Raw genomic sequence first — 20,280 nt, 5'->3', positions numbered from 1 at the left:
GCAGGGGTTCCTCCCCCTGATAATGGGGGCAGGACCTGAAGATGGGGGCATTGCTTGGGGGTGTGAGGTGATGGGGAGGGTGGAAAAAAAAATCTACCGGAAAATAGAGCCCTTCTTTATTGAAAAATAAACCTTTCTCTGTACAAATAAATAGCAGTCCGGGTGCCTGTGGGGAATACAGGGTGTGTGGGGGTCTGCTAAGTTGGGGGTGCCAGGGAGAGGAGGGCTGAGGACCCCAGCTGAGATGCTCCAGGTACCCCCCATCACCCCAGGAGGTCGGTGGGAGGAGGGAAACTGATGCACAATGGGGGAAAAAGGAGTGGGAGAGCCTGAGCTGGTGGGGGGAGTTGAAAGATGTGAGAGACCCCATCCCCGGCCAGCACCCCTAGGTTTTCAAAGCCTCGAGGGCCAAAGCGACGAGGCCAGGCATGCTGCGGGCTAGCGAGTCACTCTGGAGCCCCACGAGGCCGGCGAAAGCCGTGGGGCGGCCACCCACCGTGGCCCGCACCTGCGCCCGGTACAGCCCCTTGGTGTTTTTGGAGCCCAGGTCCACCAGGATCTGCCAGGGGAGGAAAACACTGTCAGCCCCAGAGTGGGGGGACACGTTGCTGGCAAGCTGGGGACAGTGAATTGCTGGGGGTGGCTGCCGCACATACCTCCTGGAAGGTCATGGCCAGGTCCGGCTCCGGCACCCGCAGCACCCATGCGTACAGCTCCTGCAGCGCGCCCACCCGCAGCGCCGAGGCGTTGAGGCCAGGGCAGGCTGCAGCCCCTGGGGGAGGACAGGAGAGAGATGGAGATGGGGTCGGGGAGCAGGTGGGGGCACTGCGCCGCCACCAGCCCCAGGGTGCAAAGCTGAGGCTGGGTTTGCCATCTCCGGCATCCCTGTGGCATCCCGCAGCACCTGGGGGCTGTGGGGTGCTTACCTCTGCCCACACCTGCCTCCTCCTCCTCTTCCTCTTCTTCCTCCTCCTCCTCCAGCCCCGGTTGTGTGGGCACCAGCTCACGCTTCTCCCTCGGCACCAACCCTGCGTGAAAACCCCGTTGGGGATGCCGCTGGTGGCCACTGCCTGGGCACAAAGCTGGGTGGAAATCAGCCCCAGCCCCCCCAGGGCTCACGGTTTGGTGTAGGGGTCCCTGATGGCTCTCTGGGTGCCTGCCTCTGCTGCTTGGCTTCCAGGGGGGTGTTGAGGTCCAGCTCTGCCCGGAGCTGGGCCAGGAAGGCTCTGCCCTGTCCCACCAGCTCCTCCACCTCCTCCTCGCCCTGCTGCAGGGAAGGGAAGGGGGACAGGACAGGCAGTGGGGTTTGGTTCCTGCTGGCACTGTCACCGGAGGGGCAAGGGGTTCCCCCCATCCCATCCCTCTCCAAATACCTGCAAGAAGAGCCACGTCTCCCCGGGGAGCTGCTGCCCATCTGGGGTGGGTGCCGGGTGGCTGCCCCCGTCCATGGCCCTCAGCGCCTGCACCCAGTCCTGCAGCTGGGGCCCCACAGCCCCAAAGAGCCCCGCAAAGGGGGGCGGCTGCCCGGCCCCCCGCCTGCAAGCACAGCGGGGACAGCTCAGGCAGGCACCCGGTGGCAGCCGTCCCTTGGGCACTGCCACCTCCTGTGCCCCCCTGGTGGGACCTGGTTATGGGAAGAGCAGGACCCCACTGCCTTGAGCTGTCCCCAAAAAGCCATATCAGTGCCTATGGGTATCTTGCCCACCTCCCCAAAATCTACAGCCCTCATGGCCCACCATGCCCTTGTGTCCCCCCTTACCTGGTGGGGGGTCTCCGGGGTCCCTCTGCCTTGGGGCTAGGCTGGTCCCCTGCCACAGCCACGTCTGTGGGGACAAGAAGGGGACAGGACGGACAAGGCGTAGGGGTGCCCGAGCCACCAGCACAAGGGTGGCATGTCCCCACAGGGCCATGGGGTGGCACAGCCCGGGCGGGTACCTGGAGCATCCCTGCGGACACGGGCGGGGAAGAAGTGCCCGTAGATCTTGCCCAGGAGCTGGGGCAGGGCGCGGGTGAGGAAGGAGAAGTCGACCTGGTTCCGGATGAAGTCCCCGGCCCGGCGCAGGAGACCCACCAGCGTCTGGGCGTAGGAGTGCAGCTCTGGGGGCGCAGCAAGAGAACCACGTCCCTGGCACCGTGCCGGCACGACATGCCCCCCCTGTCCCCAACCAGACACAGTCCCCGTGCCCTAGCGTTGTCTCACCACATCGCCTCGCCCGGGCACGGCAGGTCTCCTCAGCAAGGCGGGCGCAGGCAGCCTGGCCCAGGGGTGCCCGGCAGGACCCCGCGTAGAAGGAGCAGAGGCGGGTGCGCTCGGGGGGCTGCCGCTCGGGGGGCAGCTGCGACAGGGCCAGCAGCTCAAAGCAGCTCGGTTCCCGGCTGCCAGGGGCGGCTGCGAGGATACCAGGGCTGCCATAAGCTGCTGAGCCGCCACCCATCACTTTGGGGGATCCCCATGGCACCCCTTCCCACTGCCATCCCGTGCCCCTCGGACACTCACAGTCCATCTGGAGGCTGAGCCAGTCCGCGAAGGCAGCGACACGGGTGTAGACGCCGGGTTTGCCCCTCTCACCGCACCCGTCACCCCACGAGGTGATGCCGTAGAGGACAAAGCGGCGCGAGGAGGGGTCCTGGCATGCCAGTGGGCCCCCTGAGTCGCCCTGCAGGGGGATGGGGATGCCCGTACATCAGTGGGGAGCACCGAGCGCGCTGGGAGCCTGGCCGTGCCGCGCCAGCACCGTGTGCTCACCCCGTGCCCAGGGGGTTGCCGTGCTGGGAGGGGAATTACCTGGCAGGAGTCGATGCCCCCGGACAGGTACCCGGCACAGAACATGGTGCTGGTGAGCAGCTCCCTGCCCAGGGCACCCCGGCACGTCTCCTGGCTGAGCAGGGGCACCTGTGCCTCCATCACCACCTCGGCCGATGGCCCCTCTGCCAAGCAAGGCACCCGTTATAGGGTCCCCTCTGCCTGGCCCCCTCTCTTGGGGTGCCCGCACGCTCCCCTCTTTTGCACCCTTGGCTCGGCACCGGGCACTGTGCCCACAGCACAACCCAACCTCTCTGCCAAGGGGGACACCCCGCTGACCCCGTGGGTGCCGGGTGGCACCTACCTTCATAGAGGGACCCCCAGCCCGCGATGTAGCAGGGGGTGCCAGGGCTGGGCTCCGCGGGGCCACTGGGCAGGCACACGGGGCTGACGGTGGCTGACGGGGCCAGCGGCACCGCCAGCTCCAGCAGCGCCAGGTCCCCATGGAACGTCTTGTGGTTGAACTGGAAGGAAAAAGGGTGGGAGCGTGGGTGGGATCCTGGGGTGTGGAGGACTGGTTTGGGGGTGCCCACCTCCACCTCCACTGACCTTGGGGTGAGGCACGATGCGCCTGACGGGCACTGCACGCTCACCCGGGTCATGCTTGCCCAGCTCGTGGTCGCCCACCACCACCGTCCACGCCAGCTCGTTCTGGGTCCTGGCCAGGGAGGGGAAAGGGGCAGTGTTTTAAGGGGGGGGGGGGGGGTACATCAGTGCCACTCCATGCCCCCTTCTGCAGGGACGCCACGTCCCTGTGCCCCTGTGTACCCGGCGAAGCAGTGGGCAGCAGTGAGGACCCAGGCGTGCCCCACCAGCACCCCTCCGCACATCAGCTCCCCGTGCAGCCGCACCGACACCAGCCAGGGCCAGGCCCCCGGGGGGGCCACGCTGCCCCCCATGATCCGTCCTCGGGGGGCCGTGGCATTGATGGGGGGGCCCGCACGGTTCCCGCAGCTCCCTGGTGGACAAAGCTGGGGTGAGTGGTGGGGGTCCCACCGACGTCCCCCTGTCCTCCACGGTCACCGATGTGGCCGAGGAGGGGGCGGTGAGCGGCCCCCGGGGGGGTCAGGCCGCAGCGGGCGCGCTGTCAAGCCTCATTGTGCTCACGGAGGCGAGCGGGCGGAGGGCCGGGGGCACCCCGCAGCCCGGCAGCTGCCGACGCTAACCTCTGCCCCCCGGCACAGCGGGCAGCCGGGGATGGGGCTGGGGGTTTGGGGGGGGCCACCCCGGCTCACCTGGCATCACCGCCTCTGCTGGTGCATCACTCGGGGTGGCGGCTGCCAGCCCTGTGGGGACAGGTTGTCACGGTATGTGGGGACGTTTCCCCCCACCCCGCTGTCAGCACCGTGTCCCCGCTGTCCCCAGTTTGCCCCAGTCCCTCCCAGTGCCCCCCAGCAGCGCTGCATCCCAAACGAACACCGCTGTCCCGCCCCAGGTGTCCTCGTCACCTCCAGTGACTGTGTCCCCGATCTCCCCATCCGCCCCAGTGCCCCGTTCCCCCAGAAATCCCTGTCCCACCCCAGATTCTCCACCCCTCAATGTGCCTGTGTCCTCAATCTCTCTCTTCCACCCCGTGTCTCCCCATCCCACCTCGATCCCTCTGTGACCCCCCCCCCCAATGCTCCATCCCCCTCCAGATCCCCCCCAGTGTCCCAGTGCCCCCACCCCAGCTCCTCCACCACCCCTAGCTGCCCCATCCCAAGTTCCCCATCGCTCCCAATGCCTCCATCCCCCAGATCTCCACATCTCACCCCAGATCCTCCTTCCCCCCCGTTTTCCTACCCCCCCCAACCTTCCCATCCCACCAGAGACCCCCATCACCATGCTCCATCCTCCGATCCCAACCCTTCCCTCCCCAAATCCCCCCCCCCCCCATCCCACCCCAGCACCCACACCCCATATCCCCTCCAGGCACTCCCAGCTGATGCCCCATTTGTTATTGTAGGGTCTCCTCTCTCCGGGAGCGGGTCCCCACTCACGGCACTCCTGGAGGCGGCGGTGGCAGCGCTGGGCGCTGAGCAGGGCGCAGTGGGGCTGAGCCCCCCGGGGGGGGCACAGGAGGTGGTAGGGGGCACACGCCTGGCTCAGCGCCCAGTTGCGCTGGGGCAGCTCGGGCAGCGCCTGGGCGTCCAGCAGGGCCTGGCAGCTGGGGGGGACACCAGGGGGCACGGCGGGGGCTGCGGGGACAGCAGCGGGGCTGTGGGTGTTCCTACATCATCCCTGCACCCTGCCTGCTTCCACCTGGGTCACCCCGGGGCGGGTGGGAAGGGGGAATGGGGGGGGAGGGGGGCTGCATTGGCTTGTTTTGGTAGGGTCTCCTGGGTGCTGGGGTATGTTTTGGGAGGGTCTCCTGAGCGCCGGGGTATGTTTTGGGAGGGATTTTGCTCTTATCAAGCAGTATTTGGGGTAGGGCTTCGGGTTGGGTAGGATCTCAAGAGGATGGGGAACTGTTTGGTCAGGGTGGTGTTTTTGTAGGGTCTCCAGCTGACGTGGACTTTTTTGGGGAGTCTGGGCACTGCTTTGGGGAAGCCCATAGGGGTGAACCCCTGTGGGGGGGGATATGGTTTAGGTCGGGTCTTGGGGTGGGTAGGGCCTTTGGGTGTTTGGGGTCTCTAGGGGATGCATGAGGCAGTGTTTGGGTAGGGCCCCTGGGCAGCGTTTGGGTAGGGTCTCTAGGGGATGGGGCAGTTTTTGGGTAGGGCCGCGGGGGCCGGGACTCACGTGGGCAGCGGCGGGTGATGTTGGCGCAGGGGGGGAAGAGGCAGGGGGCGCAGAGCCCGCAGGCCCCCCACTGCCGCTGCTGCTCTGCCTGGGCCCGCTCCAGCGCCAGCAGCGCGCTCCTCAGCGCCGCCTCCAGCACCAGCGTCCCCCGGCTCGACAGCGCTGCCGGGGCACATCAGGGCGCTCAGACCCCCCCCTCGGGACCCCCCCCACACCGCCCCCAGACCACCCAGGACCCCTGCCCTGGTATTTCCATGCTGGTGTCAGGCTGGGCACGGGCACAAACGAGGGCGCACGGTGGGGTGTGAGCGCGGGCAGGTGTGCCCGTGTGTGTGCCCACGTGTGTGCCCCCTCCAGTGTCCCCACGTGGCTGCCCCCGGGGCTGGCACAGGACAAGGGACCCATCCTGGTGCCCCCCACCCCTAAAAAGCGCATCCCATGTCCTCCAGCCCCCCGTTAAGCATCCCAAAGCCCCCCCCTACAGATGTCCCCGTGCACTCACCTTGCAGGACGCCGGCTGGCATGGGGTACAGCCCCCGGCCTAGGGGGGCCCCCCCGGCCAGCTGCAGGAGCAGCAGCAGCAGCACGGGGGGGGCCGGGCAGACCCCGGGGCCAGCAGCCCGCGGCCTCTTCCCTCCTCGCTCCATCCCGGCCGGGCAACGGTTTTGGGGGGGGGGGGGGGGGGGGGGATTTGGGGGATAAAAAAGGGGGGGGAGCCCCAAAAGTGCCCGAGGCGACGGGGAAGGCGCGGATATATACGGTGCCCCCCGGGTGGTGGGAGGAGAGAGAGGGGCCAGGGGAGCACAAAGAGGCGAGTTCATTAATGTCGCGCCAAGATGCCATCCCGGGGGGGGGGGTCCGGGGTTGGGGACGCAGCTCGGGGCCTCAATGCCGCCTTTGTTCGACGGGGGCCTCGGGGCGGGCAGCATCAGACGGGCGCTGCGCTCCGGCGCTGCCCGCGGCCCTTGATCATTTTCACGCCAAGCTCGGCCCCGCCAACGGTGCCCCCCCACCCCCCCACCCCCCCGTCCCGCCACCCCAAATCCGGCCCCGAGCCCTGGGAAGGGGGCAGCTGGGAGCGGGGTTTGGGGTGGGGTCGGGGTGCCGGGGGTGGGAGGCGGGTGGGAAACGCGGTGGCGGCGGTGGTGGCGGGCGCTTCAAAGGGGAGCGGGCACCAGGAGGGGGGCTGCGGGAGATGGGGGGCACCGGGGGGCGCCTAGGGGAAGGGAGGGATTGGGGGGGCTTTGTCCCCCGGGAGCGGGGCGCTGGGTTGTGGGAAGGGGCCCCCCCATGTCTATGGTTTGGTTCGGTGCGTGTCCCACGATTTTGGGGTGTCCCCCTTCCCCATTTGCTGCCGGTGTCCTTTGTAGGGACAGGGATGGTCACAGGGCTGTCACCTCATTGGGGTGCAGGGGTGCCCGTGACCCCAAACCTGCCCCTGTTAGGGGAAGGGGGTGCCCACATCCCTGGGGCTGTTTGGGGGTCCCTGTGTCCACTTGGAGTGATCACGGGGTGCCTGTGCCCCCATCCCCGTCCCTGTTAGGACTGTTTGTCCCTGTTAGGGGCTGTTTGGGGATGCCCCTGTCCACTTGGGGTGGTAAGGGGGTGCTTGTGCCCCTGTCCCCGTCCCTGTTGGGGGCACCCATGTCCCCAAACCCACCGGGGAACAGGGAATTGCCTGCACCTCCATCTCTGTCCTGGTTATGGGGTGCCCACGTCCCCAGCCCCGTCCCCATTAGGGACGTGGCTGCCCGTGTCCCCATGCCCACTTAGGGGGCAGCGGGTGCCCCCGTCCCCCGTCCCCATTAGGGCCAGGGGTGCCTCCGTGCCCGCAGCCCCGGCTGTGCCGTGCTCCCCTCCCGCCCCGGCCCTAATTGTGCCAGCGGGGCGCCGACAATGCCGCTTCAGTGGCACATCAAAGGCGCGGCGCTGGCGACGCGAGGCCACCGCTGGCACCGCGACAGCCCCACGCGAAAGCCGCCCCCCCGGCTCCCACCTCGGGCCCCCTTCCCTGCCCCCCTGGCAGGGGGGACACCGCGGGGACACGCTCCCTTGCATCCCCCGGGGACCGTCCCCGTACCCCGTCCCACACGGCCCTACCCGAATCGTCCCCTTTTTGCCCAGGTGGCACGGGGTCACTCTATGGGGTCAACGTTCGGTGCCCACGGCACCGCCGTGCGCCCCCGCTCAGCCCCGTCCCCGGTGCCAACCCCATTAACCTAATTGGCACCGGCGGCGGTGGTGGTGGGACCCCGGGGCCCCGGCTGCGGGGCGGTGGGGGGGGGGGGGGGGGGGAGGGGACGGTGCCCCCCGAGCTGCCCCCAGCCCCGATTGTCCGGTAATTGGCGTGGGCAGCAGAGCCCGGCCACCACCCTGGCGGCGTGCCCCGGCCGGGGGGACACGGCGGGGACAAGGGGGGGACATCCTTGGGGGACACATGGCGGGGGGGGGCACATGGGGGGGGGGGACACATGATGGGGACACCAGGAGGACATGGGGGGGACACATGGGGGGACAGCCTGGAGGGACACATAGGGGGACGCTGGGGGGACACATGATGGGGACGCTGGGGGGACATCGGGGACACATGGGGGGACACGTGGGGGGGCACCCCGGGGACACACATGGGGTTCACCCCAGGGGGACACATGATGGGGACACAGGGGGGACATATGGGGGGGACATACGGGGGGACAAAAGGGAGGACACATGGGGGGGGACACATAATGGGGACACTGGGGGGACACCGGGGGGATATGGGGGGACACATGGGGGACACATGGGGGGACATACCAGGGAGACACATGGGGGGACACTGGGGGGACACTTGGGGGGGACACTGGGGGGACACCAGGGGGACACATGGGGGGGACACATGGGGGGGAGACACATGATGGGGACACTGGGGGGACACATGGGGGGACATGGGGGGACATCCTGGGGGAACAAGTGGGGGGACACTGGGGGGACACATGGGGGATACATGGGGAGGGGACACATGGGGAGGGGACACTGGGGACACATGGGGGGGGCACATGGGGGGGGGACACCCCGGGGGGACACTGGGGGGGACACTGGGGACACCCACCATCAATGGGGGGGTCCCAGGGGTGCCCTGGAGGCGGGGGGGGGGGCGAGGTCTAAGCCTGGGCTTGGTGCCGGGATGGTGGGGGGGGGGGGGGCATTTGGGGCTGGGGGCGTGGCCGAGAGAGGGGGCGTGGCCTCACGGGGGGCGGAGTCTATGAGATGGAGAGGGGCTGAAGAGGGCGGGGCCCGTGCCGTGCTGGGGGCGGGGCTTGTGCGGTGGGCGGGGCCATAAAGGGGCGCGGCGCGGGGCCGGGGCCGGGGCGCGGGCGCGCTGCGGGGCCGTTCCGGGCCGTTCCGGGCCATGGCGAGCTCGGAGCGCAGCGCGCTGCTCACCTACCGCCTGTGCGGCGGCTCGGCCGAGGAGGAGCGGGGCCGGGAGCGCGGCCGGGCCGCCGCCGCCTCCTCCTTCTCTTCCTCCGCCGCCGCCGCCGCAGCCCCCCGCAAGCTGCCCACCTTCCTGGGCGTCGTGGTGCCCACGCTGCTCTCCATGTTCAGCGTCGTCCTCTTCCTGCGCCTCGGTGAGTGTCGGCGTCGCCTCCCCAGTGACCCTCCCGACCCCCCCGGGGGACCCAGCGCCCGCCCTCCCCCCCCCCCCCGGGCTCCCCCTGCTGCTCCCGAGCCCCCCCGGGGTGGGGCCCCGCTGCCCCCCCCAGGGCCCTGTCCTGAGCATCCCAGGCTGGAGTTCCAGCGCCATCCCAGTTTGGGGTCCCAGAGGCCCCCCAGTGCCCTCCATGTCCCCCTCATCCCCAGGCTGGAGTCCCAGCGCCCCCCCTTGCCTCCCCATTCTGGTGTCCCGGTGCTGCACGGCCCCTCCTGACCCCTCCAGGCTGCGGCCCCACTAATTTTAGGGCAGGAACCCTGTCCGAAGCCCCAGCGCCCCCAGGGCAGGACGCCTGCACCCTCCCAGCATCTTCCCCAGTAGGATCCCAGGGCCCTTGGTGTCCCCCCACCCTCCAGCCCCAGCACCCCACTGCTTTGGGCATCCCCCAGTGTGGCACCCCGATGCTCTCCCCAGCCCCTGTGGTGTCCCCAGGGCAGGATTCTCATGTCCCCATCCAGGGACCAGGCCTCCCCCCCCATCTCCACGCTGTTCAGAGGGCACCGATTAATTCCCAGTCTGCTCCCAGTTTGAGTTATGAGCCTGTTACTGGGAGAACTGGGGGAGGGGGTCAGGCTGGACACAGCCCGGGGCAGGTGGCAGCCCTTCGGGGAACCCTGGCCTTGGGATGCCCCTGGCCTGGCCTGGGGCCGGCAGAGGCCCGGACAGGAACAGGGAAGGCTTTTTCCTCTTTCACTTTCCGCCCACGGGAAACCCTGGGCGGGAGTTGGCTGCATGCCGGGGGGGCCCAGGGGGGGCCTGAGCTCCTTCCTCTGCCCTGGGGACATCCCGAGGCGAGGGTTGGGAGCACAGCCCCCATCGCTCACCCATCCTTTCCCACCCCTCAGCTGGGGGCCTTGTGCAAGCCCTGAACCCCCTTCCCTGCACACCCAGCCCCTGCCCCATGGCGGGCCCCCCCCCTGCCCAGACCCCCACGGGGGTGGCGTTACTTTTTGGGGGGCAGAGGGGAAGTTTGGGGCCAGGGAGGGTGGAGCTGCTGGGAAGAGGAACCGTCCTGCCATGGGGGGGTCCTGGGGCAGCCCCCCCTCTTCCTCAAGCACACCCCTGGGTCTCCAAAGCCTGGAGATCTCCAGCCCCTCCTGGCTGCCCCCAACTTCTGGCACCCCTTTGCTTCCTCCCATCCTCTTCTGGCACTGGAGCACCCTGGGGATTGCAGGGCGGGGGGGCCCAAAACCCAGCCTGCCCCCCCCGCGTCCTCCTTGCTGCTCGCCTCCCCCAGTTCCGCCCCCTCCGGGCATCTCTGCGGCCGATCTTGTGGCCGAGATAGGGCATCTCGCCGCCGCTGCGGGCAGCCCCTTCCCGACCGCGGCCTCGCCAGCCTCGCTGGCAGTCTGGCCATGCCCTGGGGAGGGACTTGGGGGGGCTCTGGGTGCCCTGCTGAGCCCCCGGGGGCAGGGGGTGCTGGGGACGGTGCCGATGGCGGGGATGTCCCAGGGCTGCTTTTGCTTCCTGGTTTGCAGCGGGTGGAAGCGCAAACAGAGCGCACAGAGCACCCGTGGGGCTGTGCGTGGGGCTCGGCATCTGCGGGTGCCTGTGTGCTGTGCCCCCCTTCCTCCCTCCCCAAAAGGGGGTACGTGGGCGGAAGGAAGCAGAGAGTGGGGGCTGTCCGTCCCCGTGCCACGCTCTGGTGCTGTCCCCTGCTCACTGCAGCTCTGTGTCCCTTGGGGTCCCTTAATGGGGGTCCTGCTTTTCCGCCCCCCCTCCCATCACCTCCTGTTGCCCAAACTGGTGCCAGGCACCCCCTGCCCACTGAGTTGGCAGCAGGGCTGGGGGATCCTGGTGTCCCCCTGTCCCCTTCCTCCCTGCTTTTTTGCCCTGAGCTGCTTGGGCCTGATCCTGGCACAGCAGGAGGATTCCCCGAGGTGGGGGACACTGTCTGGTCTGACCCCCAGTGCTGCCGTGGGTTGGAGGCTGAAGGTGGGGTGGGAAATGGAACTTGTGTGTCCCCCAGGCAGGGAGGGGGGTGACATATAGTAAGCACGGGGACAGGAATATCCCCACGGGGGTGTCCGTACCTGGCTAACGTCACGCCGGCCTCGGCAGGGTTCGTGGTGGGCCACGCTGGCTTGTACCAAGCTCTGGCCATGTTCGCCGTGGCGTACTTCATCATCGGCATGACGGTGCTGTCCGTGTGTGCCATCGCCACCAACGGGGCGCTGGATGCCGGGGGAGCCTACTGTATCCTCCGCTGTGTGGGCAAATTCGGGTGGCAGCCCGATGGCACCGGGCTGCGTGGGTGGTGGGGCACCCAACGGTGCTGCTGGGCACTGGTTTGGGTTTTCGGCACTTTTCCTTGACTTGAGCAAGATATGATCAGCCGTGCCCTGGGCCCAGAGTTCGGGGGCAGCATCGGGATCATGTTTTTCCTGGCCAACGTGTGCGGCAGTGCCCTCTACGTGCTGGGGCTGGTGGAGGCGGTGGTGGACAGCTTCGGGATCCCACCTGGTGAGTACCCTGTGGGGATGGGACGTCGACTGTCCCCTCCCTGAGCACCCTTGTGGTGCTTGGCATGGCTGGCCCAGCTCTGCCCCCCCCCTTCCCCATGAGCTGGTGCCTGCCCCGAGCCCTGTTGAATCCCACATGTCTCTGCCCAGGGCAAAAAGCGGGTACGGGCGTCCACGTCCTGCCCCAGAGCTACTGGTACGAGCTGCTCTACGGCACCATCCTGCTGGCCCTGTGCCTCGTCGTGTGCCTTGTGGGCGCCTCCATCTACGCCAAGGCCACCTTCCTCATCTTCCTCATCGTCGCGGGTGTGCTGGGCACCATCCTCGTCAGCTTCTTCGCCACGCGGCCCCTCGGGGTGCCCATCCGCATGCCGCACCTCAACAGCTCGGAGACCGAGAACGGCAACTTCACGGGCTTCTCGCTCGCCACCCTGCGGGAAAACCTGGGCGGTGAGGAGCAGTGAGGGCTTTCTCCAGCCCTATTTGTGGTCCCCAGCATGGCATCCACGTCCCAACCCTACCTGCTGGGCTGGAGAGGGGTGGCACGGGCACCTATGCACCAGCAAGGGCTTGCTGGAGGGTGTAGGGGGCTCACAGGCACAAAGCAAATGGCATGGGGTGGTTTGTTCCGTGGTGGCACTCGTCTGGGGACAGGGGCATTGAGGAGAGGGTGCGCGGCAGTGCTGTGCCACCCCGGGCAGCCCGTCACAGCCCGCACCCCCGTGTCTTGCAGGCGGGTACGGGGTGGACTACACCACGGGGCAGATGATGAGCTTCAGCTCCGTCTTCGCGGTGATGTTCAACGGCTGCACCGGCATCATGGCAGGCTCCAACATGTCAGGTAGGGGCCGGGGTGCTGGGCTGGGAGGCGCTGGGGTGAGGAAGGAGGGGAGCAGGGGGTGCTGTGCCCACGGGGAGGTGACACCACCTGCTTCTGTCCGCAGGGGACCTGAAGCGCCCGAGCTACTCCATCCCGCGGGGCACCATCTCCGCCGTGCTCTTCACCTACCTCGTCTACAACCTCCTGGCTTTCCTCATGTGTGCCACCTGCAGCAGGTGCGTCCCCGTGGTGGGGTTACTGGTGCCAGGACGCGCTGGCGTGAGCCACGCTGAGTGCCACCGTGCGTGTCCCTCTCCAGGACCCTCCTGCAGAAGGATTACGGCTTCCTGCGTGACATCAGCATCTTCCCACCCCTGGTCACGGTGGGCATCTACGCTGCTACCCTCTCTGCAGCCATGAGCAACCTCATCGGGGCATCCCGCATCCTCTACGCCCTGGCCCGGGATGATCTCTTTGGTGAGCGCCTGGAGTGTGCTGGCACCAGCCAGAGCTGGAGACCAGCCCTGGCACCAGGGAACCCCCTTCCTGGTTTGGGGTGATGTTTTGTGGGTTGGTGCATGTCAGGTTTGGGGTCCCAAGGATGCTCTGCTCCCCCCAGTGATGCCCAGTCCACCCTGGGTTGGTAGCCCCCAGCATGGGGACACCATGTCGGAGGGACTTGTACCCTGTGGCACAGCTGTCTGTCCCTGCCAGGGTGATGTGGGGGTGCCTGTTTCCCCACCCCCATCAGTCCATTGAGCACACCCTGACGTCCCCAGTCTGGGGACAGGCCCGCACACCAGCTTGCTGGTGGCCTTTGGGCTGCCTCGTGCCAGGCCAACCTCCCCGCTCTGCCCACAGGCCGGGCGCTGGCGCTTGCCAAGAGGACGTCTGCGAGCGGGAACCCCATCATGGCAGTGATCCTCTCCTGGCTGGTGGTGCAGGTGAGTTTGGTGATGCTCCTGTCCCAGTCCCACCTGGGCTTGTCCGGGGCCAGGGATTTGCACCCCACGTGGCACACTGAGTGCCCTTTCATGGGACACCCCTGGCTCCAGTTCGTGCTGCATCCCCTGTGCTCTCCGCAGCTGGTGCTCTTCTCCGGGAAGCTCAACACCATCGCGGGGGTCGTCACCACTTTCTTCCTGCTGGTTTATGCCACCGTCAACCTGGCCTGTCTGGCGTTGGAGTGGGCATCAGCCCCCAACTTCAGGTACCTGCTGGCCCGGGGGAGAGGGAGGCCGCTCTGCGATGCCGGGTGGCCACCACTCATCCATCCGTCCGCAGGGCAGGGATACTGCCTGCCCCTCTCCTGCAGCATTAGGGGGGAAAGACACCCCCATCCTTCAGGAGGGAGAAGGGGACAGCCCCCATGCCCTGTCACCATGATACTGAGCGGGTAGAGATAAATCCAGGCCGCTAGATTTATCCAGTGCCCCCTCCCCTGAGGCTTTCCAGAGGTAATTTATAGCCTGCGCCCGCCCGGCATCCCCCGGGCGGCTCGCCAAGCGGTGATGGAGCCCACTTTCCATTAGCGCTAATTAAACTAAAGGGGAAGGGGGAGGGGGGGAGGGGGATCCTGCCTGGGGGGAGGGAGAAGATCTTCCAGGAAGGACGAGTTCATGGCAGGCAGCCCCAGCCTGGGGAGGGCGGTGCGGGGCTGCCCAGAGCTGGGGGGCACGGCGGGGTGGTTGGGGGGGCTGATGTACCTTGCACCCTTTGCCATAGGGTTGGGTACAGCTGCCCAATGTGCCCGTGTCCTGCCTTCCCTGTGCCTGGGGATTTGGGGCACGGATGGGCGTGATGGGGCACGGGCTGGTGCCTGGTGGAGACTGCTGGGGCCGGGTGGCAGAGGGCCCCTCACCCATCCCGCACTCTGATGCCCCCCCTCCCCGTGCCAAGGTCTCCATCAAGCGCAGCGGAAAAGGATTTTAATTACCTTTCAGCAAAAACAACAATTAGAGAAAATAACAGCTTCTCGCCTCCCCGCCTCCGCCTCTGTGAGCCAGGATGAGCGGGTGCCACGGCTGCTGGTGCTGCTGTGGGGCCCCCGTCACTACTGAGCCCCCCCGGCCACCACCCCTGCCTCGGGTCACCCCTTTCTGCAGCGTGGGGCTGCCCCGTGCCCTGCGTGGTGCCATCTCCCCTCCGTGTGTGAAGCATTTCCCCTGCCACAGAGGGATGCGCTGTCCCCTCCCTGTGCCCCTGTCCTCTGTGCCACCAACCCTGTCCCTTGGAGGGATGTGGGGGCACCGGGTGCCACTGCTGAGCGAGGTGGGAGCCCCGGGGTGGCATTTCCAGGCTGCCTGTCCCTCAGGCCATGGAAGGGGCTGATGGAGATGGAAAAATTGCCATTTCTGAGCCCTGCACTGTGGTGCTAGGGAGCATTTCCCTGTCGTCACCCCCAGTGTAATGAGCACACGATCCCTTTGGCAGCCTGACAAGTGCCTGTTGTCTTTCATTGGCCCAGGAAAATCCCAGATGAGCACAGCTGAGTACCAGGGGCTATGTGCCTGCCGGTGCCACGCTGATGAGGACAGAGGTGATGCCAACTGCTGGTGCCTGTAGCCTGTCTGCATGGCTGGCATGGAGCAGGTGGCACAAAACCCCAGGCCAGGCTTCGTTTGGGCTGAGCTCCCTGCTGCAAGGAGCCCAGTGGCTGTGCCCCCTGCTCTGCTAACAAGGCATCAGGCCCCTTCCTGGATGCTTTCAGCGCAGCAGCTGGTGCCCAATCCATGCCCCTTTCTCCCTGCTCCAGGCCCACCTTCCGCTACTTCAGCTGGCACACGTGCCTCCTGGGCATCGCCGGCTGCTGCGTCATGATGTTCCTCATCAGCCCCGTCTCGGCCTCGGCGAGCCTGGGCTTCCTCCTCCTCCTCCTCCTCGCCCTCCACTACCTCTCGCCCAGCAGCACGTGGGGCTACATCAGCCAGGCCCTCATCTTCCACCAGGTGAGCCCTGTTCTCCTCACCTGGCCCCCGAATCCCATCGTGGGGTGGAGAGCTGATGGCCTTGGGGTTGGCATCCCTGCGGGGCAGCGTGTTGAAGGAAGGTGGGCTCCTTACCTGCTGTCCTTCCACCCAGGTGAGGAAGTACCTGCTGATGCTGGACGTGCGGAAGGACCACGTCAAGTTCTGGCGCCCGCAGATGCTGCTGATGGTGCAGAACCCACGGAGCAGCCCCCGCCTCATCGACTTCGTCAACGACCTCAAAAAGAGCGGCCTCTACGTCCTGGGCCACGTGGAGCTGCAGGACTTGGGTGAGGGTCTGCCCTGTCCCAGCACAGGGCCTCAGCCCCTTTCTGCAGCACCATGGCCCTGGGACATCGTTCCGAAAGCCACTGGACAGGGTGACACCATCTCCCAGCTGGGCACATTGGGCACAGGGAGGGAAATACCAGCACTGTGGCACCGTGGGCTTGGCATGGTGCAGGGGATGTCGATGGCTTATGTCCATCCCATATCTTGTGTGCATATGTGTCCCGCAGGCTTGCACAATGCTTGTGCTCACTCACATCCATACATGTGCACAGGGGGGGCTCCTGCACGTTGCCACTGGTGTGCACACGTGGCACATGCACACGTAGCACGTGCCACCCAGGCTCCTCTGGACCCACGTGCACCACGGTCCTGCGCACACCTATGCACGCCCAGCAAGCGTGGTCGTTTCCTACACGCTTGGCACAGCCTTGCACCCGGGCGTGCCTGTGTCCAGCCTGCTCCTGGACACCCACACGCTTCAGGTGTGTCTGCCCCCAGTACGTGTTGCTTTGCACACACGTGTGCTCCCTCGCACAAACGCTCGCCCCGCTGTGGCCATCCCCACCCCCAGCGGATGCCTCGCTCTGCTCCCCCCCCCCTCGCTGTTGCCGTGGTGACTAATGGCCTGAAATTGGGGAGGGGGGATGGGGCTGCCTGCTATTTTTTATATATTTATGGATAATTTCATATCTCCGGCTGGAAGCACCTGCTTCCACCTTCCCCACGCTTGTGGGTGCTGGGGTGCATGGGGGCTGGTTTGGGGGGAACAGGGAGAAGGTGCTGGGGGGTGCTCAGTGCCGGGGTGCTGTGCGGACACCGCGGTGCCCACCAGTGTGGGGTGACCCCACCAGTATGGGGTGACCCCACCAGTATGGGGTGACCCCTGCCTGATGCCGGTCTCTTCTCCCCACCCAGACGCGCTGCCCTCGGACCCGCTGCAGCCCCAGCAGGACTCGTGGCTGGGCTTGGTGGACAAGCTGAACGTCAAGGCCTTCGTCAGCCTCACCCTTGCGCCCTCGGTGCGGCACGGCGTCCGGCAGCTCCTCTTCACCTCTGGCCTCGGTGAGTGGGGCTGGAAGGGATCCAACCGAGGGCCTTTGGCACCTTTGTCAGCTCCAAAGCCAAGCCGGGGCTTGGAGGCACCTGGGTGGGCAGTGCTGAGGGGTTTGGAGGCACCTGGGTGAGCAGTGCCAAAGCCAAGCTGAGTCTTGGAGGCACCTGGGTCATGCCAAGAGGCTTGAAGGCACCAGAATAGGTGATTCCCAAGGGGGTTGGAAGCACCTGGTGTGGGCAGTGCCCACACCAAAGCCAGTTGAGCTTGGTGGCACCCACGGTGCTGGTGGTGCTGGCAGGACCCTCTCCTTCCCATCACGACAGCCCATGGTGGTCTTTCGGCAGGCGGCATGCGCCCCAACACCCTGGTGCTGGGCTTCTACGACGACGCAGCGCCTCGGGACGGCCTGGCCCAGCACCCTGCCTTCACCAGCGCCCGCGAGGAGCTGCCCCTGGGCTTCCCCCCGCTGCGGGCGCCCGCCGCCCCCAAGCTGCTGTCCCCACGGGAGTACGTGGGCATCGTGGCCGACGCCCTGAAGATGCTACGCAACGTCCTGCTGGCCCGGCAGCTGGAGAGCCTGGACAAGGCCTGGGAGCTGCGTCGCGCCGCCAGCCCCCCACCCACCATCCACGTCTGGCCCGTCAACTTGCTGCGGCCCGACAGCGCCCGCTACGCCGACACCTGCAGCCTCTTCCTGCTGCAGATGGCCTGCGTGCTCAACATGGCGCGGGCCTGGCGCCGGGCCCGCCTGCGCCTCTTCCTCTGCGTGGAGGCGGGCGCCATGCCCGGCGCCCAGGAGGACAAGCTCCGCCAGCTCCTCAAGGACCTGCGCATCCAGGCCCAGATCCAGCTGGTGCCCTGGGACTCCGTCGTCCGCCTGCACTGGCAGGCCCAGCGGGGGACCCCGGGGGGCCCGGTGCCCGCCGAGGATGAGGATGAGGATGAGGAAGGGGCGGCTGTGAACTTCCCAGCCAACGCCACCCAAGTGTCGGATGAGTATGTCTGCGCCGCCAACAAGATGGTGCTGGAGCAGGGCCCGGCGCCCGCCGTCCGCTTCCTCTACCTGCCGCGGCCGCCGGCCGACACCAGCCTGTACCCGCTCTACCTGCGGCAGCTGGAGCTGCTCACCCGCGGCCTGGGCCCCACCGTGCTGGTGCACGGGGTGAGCGCCGTCACCAGCACCCAGCTCTAGGGTGTCCCCCCCGTGTCCCCCCACCCTCCTGTGGCCAGTGCCTTACAGCCCCAGGCTGGGCACAGCGAGGGGGGAAACCTTTCCCCTCCTGCTGTCCCCGAGCTGCTTGGTGGTGACTCCAGCCTCGTGGTGCTGGGAGGAGAAGGTGGAGGGTTTGGGGTGCTTTTGGGGAGGCACAGGGTTAAAGCTGCCCTGGCAGGATCCGGGTGCTCGGTGCATTCGCTGTGCCTTTTGTGTGGGGAGACGGTGGGGTCCTGGGGCTGTCCCAGTTTGTTACTGGGAGCCCCTCGTCCACAGCCACCCCCCTCCTGTGCTCTCCTCTTGCACCGCCACCCCCCAGCCTCTCCTCCGCAGGCTCCTCCGGGCACCCGGCCAGCAGCGGGGATTGATTAAAGGCAGCCTCGACCTTGGTGCCCCAGCTCCCCGCCATCCTCTGTGCCTTTCATTAGGGAAAATTAAATGGGAAGGGGCTGGGGGAGGGGAACCTTAGGCGCCTGGGCTCCCTGTCTTGGGCTGGGGAAGGGGGGGGGCAGCCCCTTATGGCTGTATGGCAGCCCTTTACGACTGTATGGCACCCCCAGCTGCTGGGTGGGGGGGGTCCAAGCCCCCTGTCCTGCCAGGGAGTTGGGGAGGTGATGCCAGGAGGGGTTGGTCCCACGGGGCATCACCTTCCCATCATGGCCCTGTGCCCCCATTCAGCCACTGGGGGGGGGCTGATATTGCCCTGACACCCTTCTAATCCCCTTCCCCATCTCCTTATGATTGCCCCCCCCCCCTTGCCCCACTGTATTGATTAGGGGAGGGCAGGAAATTGCCTGGGTGGCTGGCAATAAATCTATTAGGTGCCTGGCAGGCGGGCAGTGCGCCCAGGAGCTGCCTGATGGATCACTTCCTATTAGCCCTGATGCAGGGGGGGCTGCTCGGGGCCAGGCTGGGGCTGGGGGGGGGACACAGCATGGCACAGCTGCCTGTGCCCCCCCTTACCACGCCGGTGCTAGTAGGCAGCTCTGCTTGGCCAGAGGTATGGAAAGCCTTGGGTACCTGGGTGCTGCTGGGGGGGCTCTGTTGTTCCCCGCCTCTTGCAGGGGTTTGTGCCTAAGTTTGAGCCCAAATCTCCTCCCCCAGCGGAGGGTTCGGGGCTGGCTCTGCTGCTGGCGGCAGGAAATTGGGCACCCCAGGGTGGGCACGGCACAGCCCCCGACCCCAGCTGCCTGCTGGGTTTATTTACAAACAGGCGGGAGCCGGCACAGGGCAGCCGGGCACCACCGGGACCCGGCGGCCTATAATGTTAATTATCACCACGTAATTAAAAGCCCATAAAAAAGCCTCACACTTCATTAAATTAAAGCTTCCCTGCACCGTGCCGCTGGGCTCTGGCGGAGTTAACCTTGGCCGTGCCAGGCACCAGCACCCTCACAGCTGGGGCAGCGGAGAGGTGGGGACCCCCAGCTGGGGGTGTACGACCCCGTGCAGTGTTTTTGGGGGCTGAAGCCTTACTCACACCTCCCCATAACACTGTTTACCACACGTGGGCTTGTGCACACATGCATACAGGGAGCACACACCCCCAGCGTGCCCAGCATCACACACGCATGGGTGCGGGCACACTCAGCTGCACGCGCAGCATCGCACCAATGCGTGTGCACGCTGCGCACCTGCAAGCACACCGACACTCACCAGGGTGTGGGTGTGGGGCTGGCACGAGCACACACGTGCACACGGAGATGTGCACGCACGCACACAGCCGCTGCATAGCCAGCATCGCACACCAGCTCCGGCGCACAGCGCCCACTCAGCGCACACCTACACAAACAGCATTTCTTTCCCTCTTCACGCACGCACGCACGCACACCCTCTGCACCCGCTCCTGCTGCCTGTGACCATTCTCCTGGTGCCAAAACCACCTGCCCAGGGGTGTCCCCTGCACCCAGTCCTGGTGCCCCCCACCCCTGCCTCGCACTCCCTGCTTGTGGCAGCCCCCAGCAGGGTGGCACCAGCAGCCCTTAGCTCCCCTCGGGGTGCTCCCCAGGCAGGTGCCAGCTTTGTGCCAGGGTCACCTTGGCACAACCAAGTCCCCCACACTGGTCCAGCAGCGGGGCCACGGTGACTGTCGCCAGGTGTCAAATGGGCCATGGGGGTGCATACACTAGGAGTGTGTGTGCATGCACAAGCAGGGTGCTGTGCTGGGGAGAGGTATATGTGCACAGGGATGTGTGTGTTCACATGCACTGCGGTGTGGATGTGCTTGTGTGTGTGTATGTGCACGGTGCATTGATGTGCACA

General features: G+C 67.0%; 2 protein-coding genes across 2 annotated transcripts; one reads left to right on the top strand and one right to left on the bottom strand.

The window, feature by feature from the left end:
* Window positions 1–114: 114 nt before the first annotated feature.
* PRSS56 (serine protease 56) lies at window positions 115–6,170 on the bottom strand. Its single transcript, XM_040567867.1, has 17 exons — window positions 6,027–6,170; window positions 5,525–5,686; window positions 4,783–4,980; window positions 4,039–4,089; window positions 3,572–3,761; window positions 3,353–3,461; window positions 3,108–3,267; window positions 2,786–2,928; window positions 2,498–2,657; window positions 2,201–2,389; window positions 1,936–2,097; window positions 1,760–1,823; window positions 1,374–1,536; window positions 1,120–1,267; window positions 927–1,028; window positions 657–772; window positions 115–559 (listed from the first exon to the last, which is right to left on the bottom strand). The coding sequence occupies exons 1-17, from the start codon at window positions 6,046–6,048 to the stop codon at window positions 386–388; spliced, it is 2,313 nt and encodes a 770-aa protein (XP_040423801.1). The 5' UTR covers window positions 6,049–6,170; the 3' UTR covers window positions 115–385.
* A 2,687-nt stretch (window positions 6,171–8,857) lies between these two features.
* SLC12A9 (solute carrier family 12 member 9) lies at window positions 8,858–19,360 on the top strand. Its single transcript, XM_040567866.1, has 13 exons — window positions 8,858–9,129; window positions 11,274–11,408; window positions 11,538–11,675; window positions 11,825–12,124; window positions 12,408–12,515; window positions 12,619–12,730; window positions 12,814–12,971; window positions 13,356–13,438; window positions 13,580–13,704; window positions 15,250–15,442; window positions 15,576–15,750; window positions 16,667–16,813; window positions 17,150–19,360. The coding sequence occupies exons 1-13, from the start codon at window positions 8,913–8,915 to the stop codon at window positions 17,995–17,997; spliced, it is 2,739 nt and encodes a 912-aa protein (XP_040423800.1). The 5' UTR covers window positions 8,858–8,912; the 3' UTR covers window positions 17,998–19,360.
* The last annotated feature ends 920 nt before the right edge of the window (window positions 19,361–20,280 follow it).

This window comes from Cygnus olor, chromosome 9, assembly GCF_009769625.2.
Source record: "Cygnus olor isolate bCygOlo1 chromosome 9, bCygOlo1.pri.v2, whole genome shotgun sequence".
In the NCBI taxonomy this organism is placed as follows: domain Eukaryota; kingdom Metazoa; phylum Chordata; class Aves; order Anseriformes; family Anatidae; genus Cygnus; species Cygnus olor.
The sequence above is the reverse complement of the archived record's forward strand: the minus strand, read 5'-3'. Positions and strand labels throughout refer to the sequence as shown.